A 26,336-nucleotide genomic window follows, 5' to 3' on the forward strand; every position below is an offset into this window, starting at 1 on the left:
AACTCAGGGGACTGGCAGAGGGATACCTACAGGTCACAGCCTTGAATCCAGCACAGGGCTGGAGCAGCCATGAAATGGAAGCTCAGTAGCCTCAGAGAAATCACTGAAATGGCTTCAGTCTCGTACAGGCACTCACAGCTCTGTTACAACTAGACCTGCACAGCTGGCAGCTTGTGGTGGGTTTCCACCTTCCCAGGAACAGAATGGTGTCCCTGACAGAAACCCTGGCATGCCACTTCTGATCAAGAAAATTTATCAGAAACCTGAAGCCTTGGAGGTTTTTTCCACTACTATCATAATTATTTTAGCATTATTTAGACTCCTTTGGTAGTTCCTCTCTGCCTTTCTCCACACTGCAGATCAGAAGATAAAAGCCTTCTAAAAATAACTTTTCCTAAAAAGTAATTTACACAAATGCTGCTAGGTGAAAATCTGCAGCACCAGTAGAGGCCAGGGAAGGAGAACACTCTCCTGAGGGAAGCTGCAACCATTTTGCAGGGAAACAAAATCTAACCCAGTTACTATTCCTGGCTTTCTCAATCACATTCTGTAGGTGCCAGTGTTAGAGCAGAGGCTGCAGTTTGGAGAGCTGCTTGTGCTAAATAGATGTGTGGGGGCCTGGTGCACAAGACCTGCATTCAGGAGCTCTCATCAGATGATCTTGCCGGCTATGCCCAGGTTGTCTCATAGCAAGGTCATCTGTAGAACAAAACATGCAAGGGCAAGAGGTGAAGAATCCTGATCAGTCCTTTTTCTACTCTGCAAGCCAGTGTTCCTGTAGCCAGAAAATCCCCCTCTCTATTTTCAGGCACACTCCCTGGAGTTGGGTTTTTTAATCAATAAAAATTGTTCCTGTATGTTTACGACAAGAGTTCTGCAAAGCACTCCCAGCACCATGCAATTTAAAGCCTCAGGAGTACACAAATGATTTTTTCAGACAAGAACTGCTGCAAACACTTAGAAGATGCAGTGAGGCTGCTGAAAAGCCAGCAGCACAGACAAGAAAAATGCAGCACTCCCTGTGAAACTTCACACTACAAAAGTGTCACACAACTTGAGACAGGCTACACAGGACCAAATTCAGAAGCAGGATACCTGGGTCCGTTCACAGGAACTCCAGGAAGCATCCACTGAGGTGCACCTACATAAGCAAGTAATGACTTTGCAGAGCAGATAAAGATGGCAGAAGAGCCAGCCTGTGGTGAAGACTATGAGTGGCAGTCCCAAGGGTTCTTCCCAGAACACAGAGAACTATTAAAGCAAGCTGGGATGTCATAAAGGTGAGAGTCCACAACTGCCTCTGTTGATCAAGCTGCAACGCAGAGCCCATTGCTTTGGCCCTCTGGGCTGCTCCCTGGCACATTAGTGGGGTACACAAAGTAGTTTGGCCTCCAATGCTCAGCTCAGCAGCCAGGCACCTCTCACAGGTAGTCACCTTCAGCTCTGGGCTTGTCTGTAGAATCACAGAATCAAGTAAGTTGGAAGAGACCTCCAAGCTCATCCAGCCCAACCTAGCACCCAGCCCTAGCCAGTCAATCAGGCCATGGCACCAAGTGCCACATCCAGTCTGTGCTTGAACACCTCCAGGGACAGCGACTCCACCACCTCCCTGGGCAGCCCATTCCAATGCCAATCACTCTCTCTGCCAACAACTTCCTCCTAACCTCCCCTGGCAGAACCTCCCTTCAGGTAGCTGTAGACAGCCATGAGGTCTGCCCTGAACCTCATCTTCTGCAGGCTGCACACCCCCAGCTCCCTCAGCCTCTCCTCACAGGGCTCTGCTCCAGGCCCCTCCCCAGCCTTGCTGCCCTTCTCTGGATACCTTCCAGCACCTCAACATCTCTCTTGAATGGAGGAGCCTAGAACTGGACACAGCACTCAAGGTGTGGCCTGACCAGTGCTGAGTACAGGGGCAGAATAACCTCCCTGGCCACACTGTTCCTGATCTAGGCCAGGATGCCCTTGGCTATCCTGGGCACACTGCTGGCCCCTGTTCAGAACTTTGGCCAGCTGTGCTGCAGGAGCCACTGTCAGCACTGCCCCAGTAAGGGGCACACTGCTGGCTCCTGTTGAGAACTTTGGCCAGCTGTGCTGTAGGAGTCACTGTCAGCACTGCCCCAGTAAGGGCAGCGTCAGGCTCCAGCGTCACAGGTACTACACCACATATTGTGCAATTATGTTGCTGCAGTTAGGGGAGAAATTCCAAGTATCTCAATGAACTACAAAGCTATCCTCATGATGATTTAAGGGAATGCTGTCCTTTCCCAAACTCTACTCTGTTTCCACAGGAGCAATTCTTTTTTCTGCAGCCAGCAGTCAGGATGACAAAGCCTCTGCTGAAGTGGAGGCTTTCCTTCATTCCATTAACATCTGCACTGGCTGCTGCTCACCAGCAGAGCCCAGGAGCTGTGCTTTTACTTACCAGATGTGAGGGGCTAGGGTAGAGAAGGGATGGGAAAAGCTCAGCCCCAGCCAGGATAACCAGAAAAAGCCCCAGGAGCCCATCAGGTCACATCTCCCAGGAGCCCCAACAGCAGCGACATAGACACATTTTTGTGACCCTGCTACACGTGAAGCGTGTGCCTGGGAGGTAGGAAATGGGAAAGAGTGAAACAGCTGAGGAGGTGCTAATCATTACACACAGCTCTCTTGCTTTCCATGTATTCTACCCACTGACAAGGACAGAACCGAAGCACAGTTATGGTTTGCTCAGCTGCTGCCAGCAGCCTGTAGCTCAAAGCAGCCGAGCACTCAGGCGTTACACTGGTGATTGGAGACCAAGGTGTGGGAGGGTTAAGAGAGATGCCACAGAGACATCTGGATGGGGTTTTCCAAACTCCTCTAATTTTGCAGCTTCCATAGAATCACAGAATGGGTTAGAAGGGACCTAAAAACTGTCTAGTCCCAGTCCCCCTGCCATGGGCAAGGACACCTCCCACTAGCCTAGGTTGTGAAAGGCCTCATCCAGCCTGGCCTTGAACACCTCAAGGGAGGGGGCATCCACAGCCTCCCTGGGCAACCTGTGCCTGTGTCTGCCCACCCTCACTGTAAAGAATTTCTTTCTAAAGTGCCCTAATTGTATCCTACAGTAATAGGAAGAGAAAGAAGCAGGCTGCAGGGCAGATGAGGGAGTCAGGCATCCCGAGTTTTCCCCTGCTATATGCTAAATATAAGAAATAAATACACAGCAGCTGCACCTACAGTCACTTGCTAATAATGAAGTATTGATGATTTCATCTCCTTGCCAATTTTCTGCTGCATACTGAAGGAGGCAAACTGTATTAATTTGCTGTGAAGCCCGAGAGTTTGGGGAAAATAAATCTTTATTTACTGCTCCAGCTCCGCAGAACAGGCACTGGAGACTAGCAGACACTACTCAAATGCTCTCCCAAGCGCAGCGCTCTTCTGCCCGTGCACTGCAGGGCTCTGTGTGGGAGCAGAGGATCAAAGAAGGCCATGACATTCCAGTGGGCTTCCTGCTGGCTTACGAAACCTTCATTAAACTTTGAGAAGATGTGGCCTTAAGTGGCTGGAGAGAGAGCATGAACCTGCCAGTGCTGCTGGGGAACATCACCTGTGATTTATTCACCCTGAGTGCCTTCTGTGGTGCAGCTCCAGACAGATGCATGACATGACTCCACCAGCCACAAACCCAAGGCAGCAAGTCATTGAATCTCGGAGCAGAAGCTGGGGAAGGGGTGGTCTGAGGAGCTGTTCTGCAAGAGTCACATGGAGAGCAGCTCGCTCCACGACCACCATTTTGCTGTAGTGCAGGGACCATGCTGTTAGGATGCTAACCTTTGATTGTTAGAACACTGCAGTCACATTAAAGAATTGCTGTCTTGCACGCAGAGAGGGAGAACAGCAGTAATTGGGAGCTCAGCGGTGGGCTAAAGCCACAATCTATTTACCACTTCCCTCGCCTTAGATGAAACATTAATAAGATTATTAACGAGGACCCTGCATTGAGTCTGCCACGCCGCAGTAGCGTACCGAACCATCCCGCTGCAACAAGGCGCTGCGCTGCCCTCCTTACGGCCGCACAGAGATCCTGTCCCTTCCAGCAGCCTGCGCAAACTGTCGGCTCTCACAGCGCCCTGAATTAGGATGCGACCTTTAAAGCAGAGGGGCAGAACCAACAGATCCGCCCAGAGCGCCGACTGCTCAGTCACACAGGTGACTGCATTAAGGAAATTGAATTAGAAATTAAAACCCAGCGCTGATTTATTAAAACCAGGGTGCTGATGAGAAGTGATTCTCTTTACGAGATGCTCTCCCAATTTCCATCGCAATTGCTGCCACCGCCAGAGTTATCAGAGCCCAGAGAAACCTGCTTCTATTTTCAGCCACATGGTTCTGGTTCAGAATTGTCCCAGGCTTTTTTTTTTTGTTTCTTTCCCATTTAATTTAGTTTGAGTCTTTGGCCTATGACACTAAAAAAACAAAGTCAAATAAACCCTGCTCTCCTTCACCAGCTGCTCAGATGCCCAGAGCCATTTCTGAAAGGGGGAAGTGGATGCAAGGGGAGCCTCTGACCTCTGCAAATGCAAACGTGTTTGGTTGTAGTAAAATGAGCTCCTCACAGTTCACTTGCACCTTGTTTGCTGCTTGGACTCTAAGGCAAAGTCACTGCTTCAAGACAAAAAACAACAAAAATAATCCTCTCTAAAATACCTTCAGTAAAACCAGCCAAAGGGACTCAGGCTTCTGCTGTGGCAGCTTCTCAAGGCAGATACTGTGTGGCTTTCATTTTTAAATGGCCAAGATCATAGAAACAAGCAGGTTGGAAGAGACCTCCAAGCTCATCCAGCCCAACCTCTCACCCAGCCCTGGCCAATCAACCAGACCATGGCACTAAGTGCCCCAGCCAGGCTTGGCTTCAACACCTCCAGAGACGGCGACTCCACCACCTCCCTGGGCAGCCCATTCCAATGCCAATCACTCTCTCTGACAACAACTTCCTCCTAACATCCAGCCTGAACCTCCCCTGGCACAACTTAAGACTGTGTCCTCTTGTTCTGTTGCTGCTTGCCTGGCAGAAGAGCCCAACTCCATGTAGCTACAGCCTCCCCTCAGGCAGCTGTAGGTCTACCCTGAGCCTCCTCCAGGCTGCACATCACCAGCTCCCTCAAAGAGGAAGCCATTTTAGAAAGTCTGAATAGTTCACAGATTAGCTAAAAGAGAAGCTCATAAAAATCATTTTTGTAGGACATCAGTGTTTTTAAAGCCTGCCTGTAATTTTCAGCTGTTCCCAGTTCACTTGATCAGAGGAGAAAGGCACTTTGGCCCAGCCCTTGATTTGCTGCTTTTACATACACATATGCACACACTGCCTCCTTCTCTTAGGTCAGTCTGCAAGCATTAACTTCCACAGACGAAGCTGGCTGCTGCAGGTAACCATTAGCTGGGAAGTCCCAGAGCAGTAAACAGGAAGATTCTGATTTCAGGTTAGGGATGAGCAGGAAGCAGCTTGCTTTGAAATAATTACTTTAGTGCACAGCAGAAATGGCATAAGGAGAACTCTGTGCTGCCAGAAGCTGTAACCCTGGATTGCTGGAATACAGCTGTCACGTTAGAAGTGACACACTGCCAGGAGACTGGCATCACTGCAGTGATCACAGCCCACAGCCCTGCCACACTTGCCCAATTAAGGAGATTCTTAGTGCAAGTCTAGGCCAAGGTTAATGAAATTATTTTAAATGCTTAATTGCTGCAGTGTTGTTCAAAAGCAATAAATGCAAAAGTGTATTAAAGCCTCATTACTCTGACTGGCAACAGGAGAAAACCTGAAGAACCTGTTGCTGTAAGGCATCATGAAGAAGGCATTGCACAGAACTCCAGGTGGTTTAACCCAGTTTGGAACTAGATGATCTTTAGGGGCCCTCCTACCCAAACCATTCTACAAATCTATGAATTGCTCAGCTCTAGCTATGTGCTGCAAAGGTAGATGCTTAAACCAAACACTGATTTGCAAATAATCTGGCCTTGAAGCATTGCCTGGTACCAAAATCCCTTCATGACACAACGAAAGTGCCTCAGTTGTGCAGACTTTGGTGGCTGCAAAGCCATTCCCAGCAGCAGAGCCTCAGCTCCCCAAGTTTCCTGCTTGCACTCTCCATTAAAGGCAGACACTGACAAGGGCTGATTGCAGTGGCAGTTGGCATATTTTTAACACTGCCTTTTTTAAACAGCTCAGCCTGGAGTATCCAAGTGTGCCATGCACTGCCAAGCAAAAACAGCTTCATCAGCCTTTATTTGCTGTGTGCTACGACCAAAGTGCTGCCAAGCACACAGCACAGAGGTGCTGGCACTTGCTGCTGAGATGCCTGCAGCTATTTATGGGGCAGGCTGTCAGGCAGGAGCATTGGTTAAAAAAAATTACTTCCATGGTGCCAAAGAGGATCAGTGTTGAACTCCATGTTGTGTTCCCTAGTTTCTGTTCCTTTGCATTTCCTGTAATAAGGGTACAGAAGGCTATCTGGGCAACAAGGATTAACAAGGATAGATTAGCACACACACAAAAAGCATTTCCAATCTTTTGTTATTGGGCCTTAGCAAGGAATTGAATATGTTGAATTTCCTTATTAATGCAATTGAAAATTTAATGGACTTCTTAATTTATGACTTCACTAGGCTTGAATTATAAAACAATAACAGAAGCTGCACTTAATTGCCTGAGTGTGTCTGAAGATGACAGCATGTTTAGGTTTTCACTTTAGCATCTAATCTAAATATATTAACAAATAGCACAAAACCCTTACAGTTGTTCAGGAGACAGGACAGAACTCATTATTTCTGGTGACAAACAAACCCATGCTACTGGAGCATCGTCCTTGCTGTTACAGTCTGCAGCGTGCTGGAGAATCTCTAAGCTGTTTGCACCCCTGAGAGCCTGGCAAGAAAGATTACTCCCACTAAGACCCAGAAACAAGACGAAGCTGCAAGGGTCATGCAAATCTGAGGTCTGAGCCAGGTCTCTGAAGGTACCAAACATACTCAGTCCTTCTGGACATGCCTTCAGCTGTAGATCTGCATCTCTTCAGGAGCCTGAGCCTGCTCTTTGCCAGCTCCCTGGCACTCTAGTCTTTTCCTTGAATGACTTCCATGTCCATTTCAAAGCCTCCTGAGGCTATAGTTCCCCAGAAATTCACTGTGCTACTGACCCATAGGAGACCAAAAGCCTTACAGCTAAGAGTCCCTGCAGCTAGCACAGCGTAGCAATATCTAAGCTCTCCCTGAACTAGCCTGCAGAGCAAAGCAGTGCACAACACAGCAGCTGGGTCTGCAAATCCCTCCAGGGATGATGGTTCAACCACCTGCCTGGGCGGCCTGTGCCAGGGCTTCAGAGAAATATTTCCCAACATCCAAGCTAAACCTCTCCTGGCAGAAGTTGAGGCCGTTGCCTCCTGTCCTGTCACATTTCCTTGGCAGAAGAGACCAACTCCCCCACCTGGCTCCAACCTCCTTTCAGGGGAGCTGTAGGGGGGTCTGCCCTCTGCCTCCTCAGATCCTCACCAGAGCAGACTAATCACAGAGGATGGTCCCCATATGAAATGTAGTTCCCATTGTCCCAACCCAAGGTCTTCCTATCAGACAGATATTAATTATTAATTTTCTTCTTCATTTTGTAACAGTTTCATGGCAGTTGGAGAGATTTATTAACTACCAAACCATTGCACTAGTCAGGAGCTGACTTGCTCTGTTAACTTCGTGCTCTGAAAGTGTCCAAACTGTTTTCTTCAAAGTAAAGAGACATACAAAGCAAATAAAGGCATCTCAGATGATATGAGTAGACCTGGATAAGAGAAGGTGGCCTGGGAATTTTAGAAGATCTTATGCATGATACTTCTGATAGCTACAAAAACTACAATGGTGTTTCCTAGAAGAGAAAAGGAGCGTTCACAAAAGTAAAGCTTCCTAAATTCATCTGGTGTCTTCATTTCAAAACTCTATTTCCACCTGGATCTTAACTGGATAAAGCAGCACCATAGGTGTTCTTGTCATGGGAAGATAGGGTGGGATGGGAAGAAGGTGGATGCTCAGGCCCATCCACCTTCCCACTCTGGTACCTGGTTAGGACTGTTCATAAATGTGAGTTACTGCACCTGCCTGCAGCTGGTGGTAAAAGCAGAGCGGACCCAAGGGCTTTGAGTTCATTCCAGCCCAACACAAATGAGCTGCGTACAGGACATTTGTTAGCTCTCCCTTGTTGTGTGACAAGAGGGGAAGCAGCACCTTTTTTTGGCACACAGGTCTGGGAACTTTGAAAAGGAGTACTCTGGACTTTCTGGCACCGCTCTCAGGCATACTGGCTGTGCTCTCAAACAATTCCTGACCAGGATGCAAACTCACTGCAAGCGACGTCAGTGGCACAAACTCATTTCTTCTTCAGGAGATAGCCTACCTTCTTCATGTATTTATGTGCACTGTTGTTGGAATTAAGTGATCTGGAAGGCTGGGGATCACTAACTAATCATCTAACACTGCTCCATTTACCACCAAGACAAGCAAATGGTTGGTACCAGACAGGTTCCTAGCTTCTTTTGAAGAGGACAGCTTCACAGTTTGAGGCAGGGGAGGAAAAGAAAGAAGAGAAGAATGCTAGTTATGGGCATTAGTATTCAAACTGTCCCCCCTAGCCTGTCCCTTTCCCCTCCTCCTCCCTCTGAAGAAAAGGCATGGGGGAAGAACATGTGCAGCAGCAGTCGCAGGGTCTAACAGCACCATTTGTCACTGCCAAGATTCATCAGAGATAGAGGACTACAAAAGAGGGAACAACTGAAAGGTTAAGGATTTATCTAGAACATCTGAAACGGATATTAAACTGAGATTAATAGCAGAGGGCCTAATGAAAATGAATGTTTACTGTCGTCCCTACTGCAACCCTGGCCAAGGAAGAGGCTGGCTCCCTAACCAGGGCCACTGGCTAGCAGCACCTCAGAGCAGGTGCACATGCTTAACGTTTGCCATTTTGACCTTACTGGGCAGAAACTTGAACAATGCAAACACAGGGGCAGGACCGGGAGTGCAGGGGCAAAGGCTTCTGGAGATGCCTGTGAGAATGAGGTTGGAGGTATCTAACCGTGGCTCCCTGCCTGCTGAAATGAAGAGCCTATGAGCAGTAACAGCTTTATAAAAGCCAATAGAGGCAGCTTTATTGGGTTTGCAGAGCCACCATCAGCATTTCCCTTTCAATATCTATCTAATGGATGCTTTATAAAAGAGTTATGGGCCTGTAAAGATCCGTGGAAAAATAACAGCCCCTGAGCAGAAGTGTCAGCAGCCTGACAGCTCCATCCCCGCACTGCTCAGGAGCCTCACCTTCCTCTGGCAGAGATGGTGGTACCACTGCCAGAGCTCACCAGGAGGAAGCAGCCCACGAGACAGACTAAGTCACCCAGATCACCACTAAGACAGTTATGAATTGCACCAAGAACACTTTTGAATACTAAATTGCAAACCCAGAGGCTCTTATGTACACTGCAGACAGCAGCTTCAGCTGCAAAAAGGATGGAGGAGAAAAAAGGAGAAAGGCTGTGCAGGTGTCCAGGTTGTGCTTCCTGCAGGAAGTCTACCTTACATATTTTTACTCTGAATTTAAACACAGAAAAACAATGGCTAAAGAAAAATATGCTCTTATCAAGCTGTATTTAACTAAAGGTAGCTGTTACATGCTGTAACTTACTGCCTAAACTGTAGCTGTCTAAAACTAGATTTTTATTTAAAGTAACTTTTATTTGGAATGAAATCAGCAGTGTTCTTATCAAAACATAGGGCACTACCTAGGCATTACTACTTCTCAATTTCAGTAACAGCAATGCACAGAAGAAATGTTTTATTCACTAGTTTTAAGCTAGCAGCAGCATTCTAGAGGTCACGAACAACTGGACATTTATTTGCATTAAAGGAAATACTACATACAAACAACCACAATTACATCCAAGGAAACAAATGAGACTCTTCTTCTGACCCAGGGTTTCTGTGCTACTTTAGTCCAGCACTCAGTGATTCTCTGATTCAGTCACAAGTGGCTTAGGGATCCTCAGCCCCTGGCAGAGGCACTCTCTACCTGGATTTCTAATCATTTGCAAGGTTATTGCTGAAAGAAGACCAGGTGCAGATAAGAGAAGGTGGGAAAAGCTTCCAAACGTTAGCAATCCTAGCAGGCACTTCTCTCCAGGGTTTGTGCCTGTTGGCTCTGGTTATTGTGCTGCCTCCAGCGTGAAGAAAGGGAAGAGCGAGCCCTGAGGAGGAGGTGGGGAGCATTGGTGCCCAGCTGTGAAAGAGCCCAATGCCTTTGGAAGGACTCACAGAGGAGTGTGGTTTAAGCAACGACACCACAGCCAGGTTTAGATCTCTGTAGCCTTAATGTATCAAGTGAAATCATCACTACATCCAACTGCAACAGGCTGCTTTTGAAGTGTCAGTTATGCCAGACAGTATTTAACTAAACCATGAAGGTCTTGGTTTAACAGCCACATATCCTACCTGTACCCAAATCACTTCACAGCACTCTAGAACCAAAGAGAGCTCACAAGCCCTCAGACTAAAAATTATGGAATTACAGAATCACAGAATTGTTTGGGTTGGAAAAAACCTCTAAGATCAAGTCCAACTGCCAACAAATCCTGCAAGGGATTCATATATGCAACAAATCTACCTTTGGCAAGGAATAATTTTGCTCCCTGTGTTGGTTAGTCCACTGCAGTGCTTTAGGTGAGATGGGATGTGAGGCCAGACAAGAGGACAAGGATGTGTGGAAACCTATCCTGGCTGTGCTAACAGTGGGTATGTGAGCAGCATCCACACGCAGACACAGCATAGAAGAAATTTCAAGACAAAGAAAGTATCACAAAATACAACAAGAAAATCTTCTGGGCAGAAGTTAGGAGGAAAAAAACCCAATCTGAAATTATTCCTTGTTCAAAGAAGAAAGGGCTGAGAGGATGATGAAGGAATTGGAACATCTGTCTGATGAAGAAAGGCTGGGAGACCTGGGGCTGTTCAGCCTGAAGAAGAGCAGTCTGAGAGGGGATCTGGGAAATGTCTATAAATATCTGAGGGTTGGATGTCAGGAAAAGAGGCCAGGAGCTTTTCAGTGTCATCCTGTGACAGGACAAGGGGCAACAGACAGAAACTGCAGCCCAGGATGTTCCATCTCAGTACGAGGAGAAATTTCTTTGGTGTGGGGGTGCTGGAGCCCTGCAGCAGGGTGCCCAGAGAGGTTGTGGAGTCTCCTGCTCTGAAAACTTTCAAGACCCACCTGGAGATGTTCCTGTGTGACCTGCCCTGAGTGATGCTGCTCTGGCAGGAGGCTTGGACTCAACGATCTCTGGAGGTCCTTTCCAACCCCTGCCATTCTATGGTTCTATGAGAAGCACTGCTTGTGATCAGCAATGGGATCCTTAAGAGAGACCACCAGAATAATGTTTGCACAGCAACAACCTCCCCTGGTGCTGGTCAGGCAAGCAGCCCACGCTGCACTCCTGCGGGGGCACCTCCTCCTCCTTCTGTAGCTGTGGAGACCGGGCAGAGACTGAGAGGTGGTCCCACGCCTACAGACCAAGCCAAGCATGCCAGGCTCACCCAACAATGGTACTCACAGTTCCGCCCCATTTTTTAACTAGAATGTACCAGTAAGGAACTTGCTTTTTGCAAAAGCCACTGCTGCAGGGGACTAGCACTAACTGCCCAGTCCTTCCGAGGAAAACCACGGCAGGAGGAAACACACGAGGAGAGCAGCTCACCACTGCTTGCAGAAGATCAATACTGCATTACTATCCCCTCACTGAGGAGCTGCTGCTGTACCCACTTAAGGAAATGCCAAAGCTGTCCCTGCTGCAAAGCCAGCACTGTACAGGCATCATTAACTATTTATTACACAGGGGTTCTTCTAATACTGCAACAAAGGAGTTTAAAACTCACACTTCCCACTCACAGGGTAGCAAATCTGCAGACACTGTTCAGAGGGTTTAAAGATTCCATTTCTGGAATGAGTAATAAAGGTGTGAGGAACTCAAACACTAGGAATAAACCCAGAAATGACAAATGCCTTTCCCCCCCCAGTTATAAGCCCACCAAAAGGTTTGCTCCTGATGAACACCATTCGTTTGTCACGTTACAGGCACCTGCAGTTACAAGGCAGTCACAACTCGAAAGGGCATAACCTGCCATCCAAAATGCAAAGACTGAAGTTCATTCATTGCTCAAAGGTAACATTTTTATCAACAAACAATGGAGACAGCTACAAAATAGTGAGCTTAAAAGGGGTCTTGCCTAGGGTTTACTGCCAGGAGTTCAGCCTATGTGCACTCTGAGAAACAGTTTAACAAGCTGTGAACTAGCTCTGAAGTGGAAGAGCAAACAGTCAGCTGCTGCTGCTGTCTGGCAGGTTAATCAGCGCTGGAACAGAGGTGTCCAAGAGGACTTACAACCTCCACTGAGTGTGTAAGCCACACACCCAGCCAGCAGTGTGCCTCGCTGTCAGGTAGAGGTTCCAGCTGCAAAGTGAGTGTCTCAGCAGACAGAACGGTATTGTGCTCCAGAGAGCCTTCGGCCAGTGCAGGATGGAGGGAGTGAGCTGTGCATAACTGCATGCACTGCGCCGTGCTGCACCAGCCAGGGACACACTGGAACGTGCTGGAAAAGGATCCTCACAGCAAGGCTCCTCGCTGAGTGCAGTCAGACACTCACACACTTCCATCAGCTATATCACAGACCACCTTCAGCAGCCAGTTGGCTACTAGGTGTTTGTATGCGCTGACTTACAAATCAGATGGTTTGATTGTCATAGCAACCACATCCCCGACGTGGCTTGTTGGGGCAGATGCAAACAACTCAGTCTCCATTCCTGTGGCACCCTCTTGGCCTGATGCACCATTCCACACTGGAATATTAGAGAAACTACGAGGTACAAATGTCAAATGCAAGTGTGGCCATAAAATGGTAGTGGCCTGAGCCTGACTGAAACTACTCTGGTTACCTGAGCAGCTCACACAGCCTGCCAAGTACAAATGCAGGGCTGGAGTTAAACATTAACTTCCGCTTTAAACGCACCTGAATCAAGTGCAGTGTCCTTGTCAAAGTCATCCTAGGAAGGCAATATGCAAATATGAAGCGTGAGGATGGAGAATAAGTGAAAGGTATTAAGTAGAAATTGAAAGTAACTGCTGACAGTGCCTGCAAGCTAATGATGCTAATTAACGATGTTCCCAGGGATAGGGCCACGGGAGGAGTGGGGAATGCAACAGCACAGGCTTGACTTTTCTGCTTCCTTCATGGAATTCTTATGGAATATAAATTAAGCCAGAAAATGGCACTCTCTAATTAGGATAGTTAAATAGCAAAGAGAAGACAAAGTAAACAAGCAGTGGTACCTCTCTCATAATAAATCCACAAGCAGTCCATGAAGCCTGCAGCACAAAGGTACCATGCATTGCCCTGCCTGCCTCAGCTCTCAAGCAAAGAGCCCAGGAGTAAGTGATGTGATTATTGAGTGAAAGAGTTCCATTCAGTGTACTTTAGAGCCTAAGAACCTCTGAAATAACACAGCAGTACACGTCTGTCTTTACCGGGTCACCTTCCTGTTCTAGCAGCATGCTGCAAGTCCTTACTGCCATCTCTTGCTCCAAGAGAAAACAGAGCAGGCTGGGCACGAGGCCTGGCCCAAGTCAAATGACAAAAGGGATGCTGTGCCAAGAGCATTAACTACAAGGGAGTTAACCAGGAAACCAAGAGGGAAGCAATGACAGCATGGCAGCAGCCACATCTTGGCAAGCCCTGTGCTTCAGAATATGACTCTGCAGTTTCTCTTGACTCAGTCCTAGAGGATTAGCTACTGGTACCACAAACAAACTGGGAATGCCCAGTTCTTTGCCAGGATGCAAGTCTTTCACATGGCAAACACTGGGAACCACTCAGTGTGTGTGCTGATCTCCACTTTGCTTCCCACAGCTGTAATTTTTTCTTGCTCAAACTGATGGATGAACATAATGCTTTTATAATGTCCAGGGTATGCCCTTCAGAATTGCATTGCTTTCTCCACCTACAGTACTCTGCCCAGAGACTCCCTTGCTTCATTAAGACCAAGTCATTGCAGTCACCAAGAGCCACAGCAACCCTGCTTTAATCAACTGAAGTGCACACAAGCTGCTGCCAGCCCAGGTACCCCACGACACCAGCACAGCACAGGCTGGCACTGCCTGCTGTCCATGGGATGGAGAAGCTGAGATTTGCATACTTTGGCAAGAGAAAGTCAACAGGTTCACCTGGATTCAAAGCCTATGTCTCTGCAGCTGACAGATCGAAAAGCACAAGGTCAATAGGAAGAACCCCAGCTTGTGCATGAAACAAGCAGGGGAGAGGGGAAACCAAGACTCAGTGGCTAGCTCTAGGGAGTATGCTGCTTCCCACACCATCTGCTTAAGAATAAGCCACACATCAGTGTCTGAAGCTCCTCAAGCAACTTGCATTTAAACTGTTAGACAGTGACTCCACCACCTCCCTGGGCAGCCTGTTCCAACCCCTGACCACTCTTGCAGCAAAGAAATTTTTCCTCACCTCCACACTAAGCCTCCCCTGGCACAGCTTCAGGTCGTTTCCTTATGCTCTATCACCTGATACCAGGGAGAAGAGCCCAACCCCCACCTCAATGCAACCTCCTTTCAGGGAGCTGTAGAGAGCAATGAGGTCTCTCCTCAGCCTCCTCTTCACCAATCTAACCAACCCCAGCTTCCTCAGCTGGTCCTCCCCAGCCCTGCTCTCCAGACCCCTCCCCAGCTTTGCTGCCCTTCTCAGGACATGCTCCAGCAACTCAGTGTCTTTCTTGGAGTGAGTGCCCCAAAACTGACCCCAGTACTGAATCAACTACTGATTTTAGCATACAATTAGACCAGAGACACACATATCCACTTTGTTCTCTTAGTCACACCTCAGTTTCCAAACAACTCAGAGTACCAGTCTGCTGTTCATCCTGCAGTTAAGGACATGCTCACAGAATCACAGAATGGTTTGGGTTGGAAGGGACCTTTAAGATCATCTAGTTCCAAACCCCTGCCCATTTCCTACTATCAGGCTGGATAGTAGGAAATATTTTTTTACAGAGAGGGTTCTTAAACAATGGAATGGTCTGCCCAGGGCAGTGCTGGAGTCAGCATCCCTGAAGGTGGTCAAGCACCCTGTTGACCTGATACTTAGGGACATGGTTTAGTGTTGACCCTTCAGTGCTGGGTTGAGGGTTGGACTGGATGATCTCTGAGGTGTCTCTTCCAACCAGACGTATTCTGTGGTTCTGTGACTGGAGCATATGTGGACAGGACGCTGTGCACAGAGGTTGAGGCAATGACAGTAACAACCCTTCCAGAGTGTATTTCACCAGCAGGATGAAGCAGGTTATTACTTTTACTAAAAAATCTTTCAGCTGTAGTGCACTCACAACAGAGGCAAACACTGGAGGCCAACCAAAATTAGTTTTGAAGCAGAGAGAGGTGAAGGCGGAGAGGCAAAGCTTAGAATATTACAGAGGAAAGACAAAGGCCATTTTACTGTGCTGCAAGCAAAGCTCACACTGGGCTCGCTGTCTGGCAGGACTGGGTGGAGCACTGGCCTTCTATTTCATGAAGGACAATAAAAGCAGGCATAAAACAGGCCAAGCTCAGGTCTGCAAAGTGCTGGTTGCAGAAGCGGAAAAGAAAAGGATGCCCATAAAGGACAGAGGACTGACATAAGGATTCTCAGCTGTCCTCTCTGTTTGAGCACTAATGACATGCTGGTCAGAGCGGTGCCTGGCACCAAACAGCAATCACTAACCTCACCTGGACACCAGCAGACACCACGGGGTTACCTATGGCAACAGAACAGTACCATTTTGTCACTCCCACCTGTACTGGTAAGTGCCATGGATAGCAGAGCTGTAGGAGAACAACTGTGGGGCTTGATTAGCAGAACACATCTGTGCAATAACAACTGCCCCAAGTTCACTGCACTCGAGAGGATTTCCCTCTGCAGCTTCAAATCTGAAGTGACAGACTGCACCAGGAGAAAGGCAGCTAAGAGAAGCCAACTTTCAAAGTCAGAATTCAGCAAACACTGAGGCGATTGGCAAGTGCTTCACCAAATATTTACATTAAACATGGATTGTTGTTCCCATCACATCTCAAAGCCAGCAAATGAAGAACCATTTTTTAAACAGTTACTCATCTCCTACTGGCATGTCTTTTTCTTTCTTGTCCTTTTTAAGGACAGCATACTAGTGCAAGGTATTTATCTCTGCAGTAAGTTGCCTTTACAAAACACCACCAAAATGGCATCAGCCATAATCAACCACAAAGAGGATAATTCCTACACTTGCTCTTTGCGCTTCTGTGGCCTTTTGGGGTTTGTGTCACTGTTCTTCACAGCAGATACACCCCGGCTTGAACAGGTAATCACACGGTGTGTGGGCTTTCTGCAGCCTACCACTGCTCCCATTGAACTCAGGGCAAATGACCACAACCAAACAAAGCTGTGGAAAACAACTAACCCTACACTCTGCACCACACCTGGGACACAGCAATGCTCCCACGTTTGTCTAGGTGCACCCAAAAGCCTTGCTCAGGTTTCTGATCAGTGACCAAAGCCCTTTCTCGCCTGTTTTCAGCTGTGAAAGGCTCCAAATGCTTCCAGAAAGGGAGTGTGTTTGCAGACATTGCACAACCTTACCTTTCATTGCTGTCCTTTCCTGTGCTGATGGGTATCCTCTCTTCCACCAGTATCCAGAACTGGTTCACAGCAGAAACACTTAACTCCATACTCTTGTCTGTGCACATGGACAGGATTGCCAAAGGAAACCTCCAAGACCTGTGAGAGGAGAATGAGGCATTACTTAGCACTACTCAATCCAGCTTAAAGCCTGAAACTGCAATATCTCCAGAGGAATACAGTGGTGCTGAGTAGAAAGGTAACTACTGTCTAGCGTCATGACTGTGAGTATTACTGAGGGCACATATACACAAGCAACCAAGAGACAGCCACAGGAAGGGAGCAGCAGTGACCCTTCCACAGCAGCAGACCAAATTTCTTGCCTGTGTTAACTTCCCAGCACCAAACTTGACACATAGGAGTTCTGCCTGTAAGAGAAGAGTTAGCAGAGCAATGTTCTGACTGCAGGAGGAAACAGTATTTCATCTCAAGCTCTGCTACCAGAAAGCCTAAAGTTAAGCAACTGCTCCAACTAGCTGTGTGAGTGATGCCTTGGAGTGGGGGCCAGGCAGCCAGCATGGATCTAGCTCAAGTGGCTGAAAGTGGTACCTTTAGCATCAGTGGTTACACTTGATGACAGAGAGAACATTTCCCTGGTCTACACAGATGACCTGTGCTCTGCCAGCTCTTTCACCAGTGCCCAGGTTTTGCTGCTTTGGGGACAGCAGTATCCATCCCTTTGCTGCTCTGTAACATATTTACAGAGCAGTAGAATCAGTGCTTCTTTAAGTGATCACATCAAGATCTAGAGAGCTCAGTAACATCTCCTAAAGCCTTGTGCCACAGCACCAGCTGTACTCCTCCAGAATTCCCACAAGCAGCCTATAGATTAACTCACAGTGACCTTATCTTACAGCTAAACAGGTTGGAAAAGCAGACAGGAAAAAGCTTAAGCCTGCTTAAGATGTCTGGAACTTCTTTCTGCTGCAATAAGGGTAACATGTCCTTTGCTTTTGACAAACACAGAACCACACTGTCCCCATCCACCTGAACTTCATGGCCAGCAAACCGCTGCAGTGGAATTAAAGCGCAAACATGAGCCATGAGTCATGAGCACTGCTAGATGAGCTCCAGCAGCACAGAAGTAACCACACTCCTTTCACACAGATTCTAAACACCAATCTGCACATCTGAGTTTGGAAAGCAAACAAGCAAAGCAACAAAACCAACCCAACCCAACCAACCCCCGTGACTGCTGATCGGCCTGGACCTGCCCTTTGAGCTGCAAGATACAATGAGAATGACAAACACAGCCTTTGAGAGCTTGCACAGCAGCAGGAAGATGGATCTGACTGCACTGAGCTGTCCCAGGCATGCTGTCACTGATAGTGCCAGGCCATAGCTTTGCCTGGACCTGCCCTCTCAGAAGAGGCTGGGCATTTGGAAGGCAGACTTCAGCTGAAGTTCTCAGGCACCACCTACAGCAATTACACCAGTTTTATAAGGGAAAGCCCCAAATTAACTTCATAACTGAGAACTGTTTCCTACTATACATTCCTGTACTATTAACTGACCCTTAACAGAGGCTAGGAGCAATAAAGTGATCCTACATGTCTGCTAAAGCTGCCTTCCATGACCTTCACATCTTACTGTATTTTCAGGCAGGCATCACTGCAGCTGCCAATCCAGAAGATTTGGCAAGCCACAGTTCTGTATTGTTTTTTCTCTCCAGAACTATACAACCATTACCTCACTCACACATAACCCCACGGTGTGCTGCTGTGTGCTTAGAGCAAAGACTAGTACTCAGCCAATACTATGACTAGCACAAGTTAATATCATGATTAAGTATTGCCCGATCCAACACTGGGGGTGGGAGGGGAGAAACCCCACAGCTTTAGGTAAGTACACAAAGAGCTATAATCTGGGACCACTCACTTCAGCTGTGTCTTGTAAACACACAAAGAGCTCTGTGAGAAATATATAGAATCATATATTTGATCCGATCAATTCGTGGCAAGAGGTCACAGACAAGGAGGAAGGGGGGGGTTTGAATAAAACTGCATTCCTGCTTGCACCACCATCTCAATAAGCTTAAAGATAAGAGTAATTAGATTGGCAAGGAGGGAGGCATGTGGAAGAGATAGTCTTTTGCATATTTAAATGGAAATGCATTCCTCCTGGTGCCACTTTTCCTGTATGAGCAAATAGAAGAACCAGGACTTTGAAGTTCATGAGGAAGACACTTAAGCAAGACCCCTTACTTCATCAAACATTACCAGAGGGACCACCGGATAAAAGGAGGCCTGTGTGGAAGAGACATCTCACGTTCCTAAGAACTGATAAAGAAAACCCAACCTTTTCTTAGAACTTAGTAAATATGTAATAGAATAGGGTATAAAAAGAGAAAGCTGAAGGCAAAGGGTGTGCGTTGGGGTAGATAAGAGTCTCTCCTCGCACCCAGGCCTGTATATTGCTTGATTCCTGCAACTTTATTAAAGCCTTAACTTGCATGAACGCCAGTTTGTGCCTGTTATTTATGACAGCTCTAAGGTGGGATCCTACCATCTCAGCTGTGTGCCTTGTTCTGCTACTGGCCTTCTAGCAATCCCTTTTCTCCATCTCAGTTTCCCCATCTGTAAAAAGGAAGTGAAGATATTCACTCCACAAATAGACATCTGTAAGTAAAGAGGCCTCCTAAGGAGTATTTTAACTATGAAATACACATTAGTTGTGATTCAGCAGTGGTCTGCTTATCATTAACAGAACTTGTTTCCCTTCTCCTTTTAGTTACTCAGAGGACACACTTCTTAGTCCAGCAAAAACAGAACTAATGTTTTTATTTTTACTAAATAATGACTTTAATTTTTTTTTGTTTGTTTAGGGATAAAATATAACATGGGATTCCAGCAACCAAGACAAGTAAGTTTTCCAAAGCACGTAAGGGAAACAGTGCCCACATTCTCAGTTCAGTGCCACTAGAGATGGCTCAGGCATGGCTACTAGGCTGGAGATGAAGCCTTGAAAAGCAAAGATGCAGCAAAGCTCTGCCATGAACTGCAAATTCTCCTTTTCAAGTATGAATTTGATAAACTATGCGGCTTTATCTCGGTGGGGGTTTTCCCTGGCCTGGCTGTTGCTGAAGACGCTCTAAGCTGTGCCTGTTGTGCAGGGAGAGCAGCGCCAGAGGAGCGGCTGCAGAGCGCCTCAGCAGCAGCCTGCAGGAAGATGCTGGTGATTTTGCGCCATCTAGTGGCTATCGGCAGCCTTGCAGCACGGCAGTGGCCGCGCTGGGCTGGCACCACTGCAGTACAAGGTGCAGGTGCCAGCTCTTACCCGAGTGCCACTGCCTGTTGATATGACTGACATCACAGAATCATAGAAAACAGCCCATTGGAAGAGACCTCCAAGCTCATCCAGCCCAACCCTCGACCCAGCACTGCAGGGTCAACACTAAACTAAACCACACCCCTAAGCACCAAGTCCGCAGGCTGCTTGAACAGCTCCAGGGATGGTGACTCCAGCACTGCCCTGGGCAGCCTGTTCCAATGTTTGAGAACCCTCTCTGTGAAGAAATATTTCCTGAGATCCAATCTGGACCTCCCCCGATGCAGCTTGAAACCATTTCCTCTGGTTCTGCTGCTTGCCATCAAGGAAAAGAGGCTGCCCCCTTCTCACTCCAACCCTTCAGGGAGCTGCAGAGAGCAATGAGCTCTCCCCTCAACCTCCTCTTCTCCAGACTGAACACCCCCAGCTCCCTCAGATTCTCCTCACAGGCCAGGTGCCCCGTGCCCTTCACCAGCCTCACTGCGCTTCGCTGAACATGCTCCAGAACCTCAGTGTCCTTCTTGTAGTGAGCTGCCCAGAGATGAACACAGCACTGTGTGCAGCCTCACCAGTGCTGAGTACAGGCTCATGATCACCTCCTTGTTCCTGCTCCATCCCTGTAGCTCCTTTGTGACCTTCTGGATGAACAGTGACAATAACAGAAGACATTCAAACCATGGCACTTGAGTTTCCCAAAAACTGGAGGCTCATCACCCTTAAAGGTGCAAACATCTAGGAAGTCTGAATTTGATGTCCCTAAATGATCAGCTACATCATGACTACATCCAATTATCCCTTCCAGAGTGGCTGAAGTTCAATATTTGGAAACACCTCTGATGTTTTGTACAGACCAAACAATCTCTGAAGAGCAGAGCACAACTATTACTCCTGGCAGCTGAATTCTCACTGTCTTCTGTGACAGACTATCACTTGGCTTCCCAGCCTGCCCATCACACACCCTCTCCACTGCCAGAACAGCCAGGGAAACATTTTAGATGCCTAAGTTCTGCAACAATTTGTATAGCTCTCAAAAAACTGTTTTGTGCTAGTCTGTTTGGAGTTTGCACAAAAGCTCTCAGCTGAAGCAAGTCACCTGGGAAACAACATGTTTCAGGGGCTTTATTTTGTCATCAGTGGTTGTGGTAATCAATAATCAACACTGATCCCCTTCTTTCCCGTTTTCTTAATCTCTCACCCTTAAAGAAGGATGGGCTAAGACAGAAGCTCCACGACAGCACATCTGTTAAGTCACCTACAGCATTGCATTTTTTTGCAGGCAACAGAGAGAGACTTGTAGAAACAGCACTAAGACTTAATCTGCACCTTGAAAGAGTACAACCCTACTAACCCCATACTGTACACCTTAAAGTTCATCCCCTACCTTACTTGTGAAGCCAGTTTTTAACGCTAGAAGGCAGCAAATAAAGACTGAAAATTAGAAAGTGACAATTCCTCAACCCTCTGCACAGACATTAAGTATTTTGGATAAGCAATAACCATTCTGTAGCTACACCTGCTTCCTCTGTTGACATGTTCCCTGGTGGTACACATGTCACTTGGCTCCCAGGTGAGTTCTCAAAACAGGGATGATGTGTAGTTAAACACTGTCCAGAACTTAATTTCAGTCTTAGAGGCATAGACATGTAGACAGGGATTAAATTCATCTGCTTGGAGAAGCAGGAGGTAATGGAGCACATCTGGGCTGTACGCCAAAAGAAGAATTAAGCAGTGAGAGCCACCTATTGAAAAGGAGCAGGGCCCACACATCCCTTAGCCATAGCCCTGCTCTGCCTCCTCTTTCTCCCTTGCCTAATCTCAGCCACAGCTTCCTTCCCACTCCTTTCTGCTCCTCAAGTCTCAACTGCTTTGGTCCCAGGCTCACCTCACCCACACCTCCCTTTGGGGTCCCTGTTCACCCTGCTCTCATCAAACCCCTTCTCTGAAAGACCTTCACATGTCCCCACTGCAGTCTTTTCTGCTTCTCCCTTCCTCTTGCTACATCCTCACTCCACTTTACAAACACTATGAACATCCCTTCCCTGACAGGCTTCACCCTGCACCCAAGTGCAAAAAAGGGGAGCAGGGCACAAGGTGATGGAATGGGACAGGGGGACATATTTTTGTGACAGCCAGTCTGGAATAATGAAGTCCTCAAAATACTCCGATAGCTTGTGTGGAAATTTCAAAGACAAGGTATCCAAGACAAAAGTGTCTGTCAAAGTCTGGGTACAGGCACCACCTGAAAACCACTGAGATTGGAATTTTGCCTGCTGCTTCCCAGTTCAGACTCATCTCAGCCTTTGAATTTCATGTGAGCACAGATGATGACAGAAGTCCCTGCCACGATGTAGGCTCAGCATTGAGGACTTGTGGCAATTAATTCTGTTGTATAACTCTGCTGAAGTCAAAGAGCATAAGAAAGATCCATAGTGAGCTGTACCAGATACAGACAGTGCCAAAGACTCTCTCCTTTGCTAACCCCTTTCCTCTGCTTTGCCAACAGGACTGCATTCCCAGCAAGAACCAGGATGGCAGACTAAGAAGGAGCACTGAAGAGGCAGCAGCAACAACAGAGCAGAGCAACTCACTACACCCGCCTGAAGATGTGCCCACTGAGCTTCACAGAACGGACACAAGGCAAAGCAGCACGCTGGGGGTGGTGAAAGATCAACAGAAGGGGGAAGAAACCAGTTCCATCAGGCTGCATAAACGGAGAAGGAGGTTTATAATCAAAAAGAGCCCAATCTTGATTTCCATGAACGGCTCCATTCTCAACCTGCCCACGCTGAAATCTGAGGACAGAGACAACAGCAAGTGGAAAAGCCTCTACGAGACCCAAAGGGAAAGAAAGCGGATTATGAGGGAAACCTGCTCCAAATACAAGAGCAACAGCAGAAGGACCATCACTCCTTACCACGTCTCCAGGATATTCGTAGAAGACAGGTACAGAGTCCTGTACTGCGAGGTGCCAAAGGCTGGCTGCTCCAACTGGAAGCGTGTGCTGATGGTTCTGAACGGGCTGGCGTCCTCCACCAAAGACATCCAGCACAACACCGTGCACTACGGCAACTACTTGAAGAGGCTGGACGGGTTTGACCACCAAGGCATCTACCACAGGCTCAATACCTACACAAAGATGCTCTTCATCCGAGAGCCTTTTGAAAAGCTGGTGTCTGCCTTTCGGGACAAGTTTGAGCACCCCAACACCTACTACCACCCAGTTTTTGGCAAGGCTATCATCTCCAGGTACCGTGTCAATGCCACCAAAGAAGCGCTAAGGACAGGCTCTGGAGTCACCTTTAGAGAGTTCATCCAGTACCTCCTGGACGTGCACAGGCCAGTGGGCATGGACATCCACTGGGATCACGTCAACAGGCTCTGCAGCCCCTGTCTGATAGACTATGACTTTGTTGGGAAATTTGAAAGCATGGAAGAAGATGCAAACTTTTTCTTGCACTTAATCGGCGCTCCCCAGAACTTAACTTTCCCCAAGTTCAAGGACAGGCACTCCACTGAAGAACGAACGACCACGAAAATCACGCAGCAGTACTTTGCGCAGCTCTCTCCCTCCCAGCGCCAGCGAAGCTATGACTTCTACTACATGGATTACTTGATGTTTAACTACTCAAAACCCTTCGAGGACTTGTATTGATTTGAGAGCTGGGATATTTCCAGCCACTTCAGCCGAACTGCAGAACAAAGCCAGGTGGCTTCTGTTTATATGTACTTGTCTGGTAGGAAACAATTGGTTGAAGAGCAGGAAAGAAAGGGAGACAGAAGATAAATGGCCAGTGATGTTTACACCTTCACCTTAATTGCCTCCTTTTTCAGATCATATTTTTTCTATAATTTCTCCATATTAATATATGTACCTAGATGTAGGACATGGCAGGGCTCCCAAATAAAGCACATAATTTTCCATGCTGCTGTAGCCTTTGTTTGCATTGGGAGGGCAGTCTGAAACCAGGGAAACACAGCTGGCAGTGCTCCACTCGAGCCACTACTTCAAGCTCCTCGCTATTCAGAAAATAAGTCTGAAAATGGCAGCAGCAAAAACAACAAAGGAAAAATGCAGGGAGTCAGCAACATGAATGCTGGCACCAAGGCACCCTCTGCAGAGCTGTGGATGCCACCAAGCTGTGTGGTGTGGCTGACACACTGGAGCGAAGGGATCCATCCAGAGGGACCTGGGCAGGCTTCAGAGGACGGCCCAAGCCAACCTCATGAAGCTCAACAAGGCCAAATGCAAGGTCCTGCACCTGGGTGGCGGCAATCCCATGCACAAACCCAGGCTGGATGAGGAGTGGCTGGAGAGCAGTTCAGAGGAGAAGGACTTGAGGATGTCAGCTCATGACAAACTCCCCAGGAGCCAGCACTGGTTGCTGGCAGCATCTAAAGCAGTGAGAGTGGCAGCACAGAGAGGGGATTCTATCCCTTTGCTCTGCTCAGACCATACCTGCAGCACTGTCTCCAGCTCTGGGGAACCCTGCACAAGAAGCTGGAACAGTTGGAGAGGGTCCAGAGGAGGCCACAAAGCTGATCAGAGGGCTGGAGATCCTCTGCTATCGGACAGGTTGAGTCAGCTGGGGCTGTTCAGCCTGGAGAGAAGGCAGTTCTGGTGACCTTAGAGCAGCCTTCCAGTATCTGAAGGGGCTACGGGAGAGCTGGAGAGAGACTTCTGACAAGGGCTTGGAATGGTGAGGGACAATGGCTTTGAGCTGGGAGAGGGGAGATTGAGACTGGAGATTAAGAAGGAATTCTTTTCAGTGAGGGTGGGCAGACACTGGCACAGGTTGTCCAGGGAGGTTGTGGATGCCGCTCCCTAGAGGTGTTCAAGGCCAGGTTAGATGAGGTGTCCCAGCCCATGGCAGGGGGGTTGGAACTAGATGATCTTAGAAGGTCCCTTCCAAGACGACCCACTCTATGAATCCATGAATATTTACACTTCCTGGAAATCTGCACAGGAAGCCATACTCTAAGCAGATGAAGTTGGCCACAAGTTTCCGGACCTTCCTAAGCCAGGATGAGACAGTCTGGCACACAGGCACAGCTCCAACACCCTCTGGTGGAAACAACTCCCCCTTAATGACCATGGGAGAGCAGTATTAAACCAGCTGTTGCAGTTCAGAGCAAGGATGTGCTCTCCTCCTCACCGTTTCCCTTATGGCACATTCAGCTGCAGAGATAAAATGCAGGCGAACATTTGCATCTTTATAAATGTTATTAAGATTCTTTTAATCCTTTGCATTAACATAAATCTCTGGTTTAATCTTCATAGTCACCAGGAATATCAAATCTTTCCTTCACAGTAACAAGCCAGAATAAATGCCACTTCCTGCCCCCCAGGGCAGTTCTTTTCACTGCTGCCAACAATTTCTGCTTGTTTATTTCAGTAACAATTAAACCTCACTTAACACCTCCCCAAAATTAAAGAAATTCCAGGTGTTGTAGTTTGGTTGCTCAATTTTATCCTTCAGAGAATGGTTTCTTTCATGTCTAGCAGAAGTCTCCTCTGAGAGTCAAACACTCCAGCTTCCTCTGCTCTGTGAGTCTCACATTAATTCCGTACACAGAAGCCCTGCTTATACATCATCACTTGGAGTGATAACCTTTAAATTGGCCGTGTTGGAAGGTCCAAACTCTAACACAGTGTTGAACTTGAACTCCTCAGTAGTTTCTACAGCATGGATTTCACAGCCAAGAATCCACCACAATTGGCACTTGCAAGAGTACAAACAGCTGAGAGCAAACACTTGTGCTCAGCAGTTTCACTTCTACAGGTTCAGACCCTCACACGCACCACTGGCACCCCTGCTGCAGACCCTCACACGCACCACTGGCACCCCTGCTGCAGACCCTCACACGCACCACTGGCACCCCTGCTGCAGACCCTCACACGCACCACTGGCACCCCTGCTGCAGACCCTCACACGCACCGCTGGCACTCTTGCTTCAGACCCTCACACGCACCACTGGCACTCTTGCTTCAGACCCTCACACGCACCACTGGCACTCTTGCTTCAGACCCTCACACGCACCGCTGGCACTCTTGCTGCAGACCCTCACACGCACCACTGGCACTCTTGCTTCAGACCCTCACACGCACCACTGGCACTCTTGCTTCAGACCCTCACACGCACCACTGGCACTCTTGCTTCAGACCCTCACGCACATCGCTGGCATCACAGACTCCTCCGAAACAGCCAAGCGTTTGTGTTGTGCGTTGGGTTGGTGTGGCTTGGTTTCCTTTGACTTTTTGTTTTGTTTGGTCTTTGCTATGATTTGAGTTTTGGCCTGGCTTTTGGTTTATTTTCTTGGTTGGTTTGGGTTTT

General features: G+C 47.8%; 1 protein-coding gene across 2 annotated transcripts in view; it reads left to right on the forward strand.

The window, feature by feature from the left end:
• Positions 1–23,923, forward strand: part of CHST8 (carbohydrate sulfotransferase 8) — a 110,541-nt gene extending 86,618 nt beyond the window's left edge. Inside the window, exons 1-3 of one of the 2 annotated variants that reach the window (XM_064159876.1) lie at positions 16,791–16,936; positions 19,562–19,599; positions 22,508–23,923. In XM_064159876.1, the coding sequence (XP_064015946.1) occupies positions 19,576–19,599; positions 22,508–23,656 (1,173 nt within the window). In that variant the 5' untranslated portion in view covers positions 16,791–16,936; positions 19,562–19,575 and the 3' untranslated portion in view covers positions 23,657–23,923. Of the gene's footprint in view, positions 1–16,790; positions 16,937–19,561; positions 19,600–22,507 lie in introns of those variants that run through there. The other variant, XM_064159875.1, reaches the window with a different exon arrangement.
• Positions 23,924–26,336: the final 2,413 nt, after the last annotated feature.

This window comes from Pogoniulus pusillus, chromosome 20 (assembly GCF_015220805.1).
Source record: "Pogoniulus pusillus isolate bPogPus1 chromosome 20, bPogPus1.pri, whole genome shotgun sequence".
In the NCBI taxonomy this organism is placed as follows: Eukaryota; Metazoa; Chordata; class Aves; order Piciformes; family Lybiidae; genus Pogoniulus; species Pogoniulus pusillus.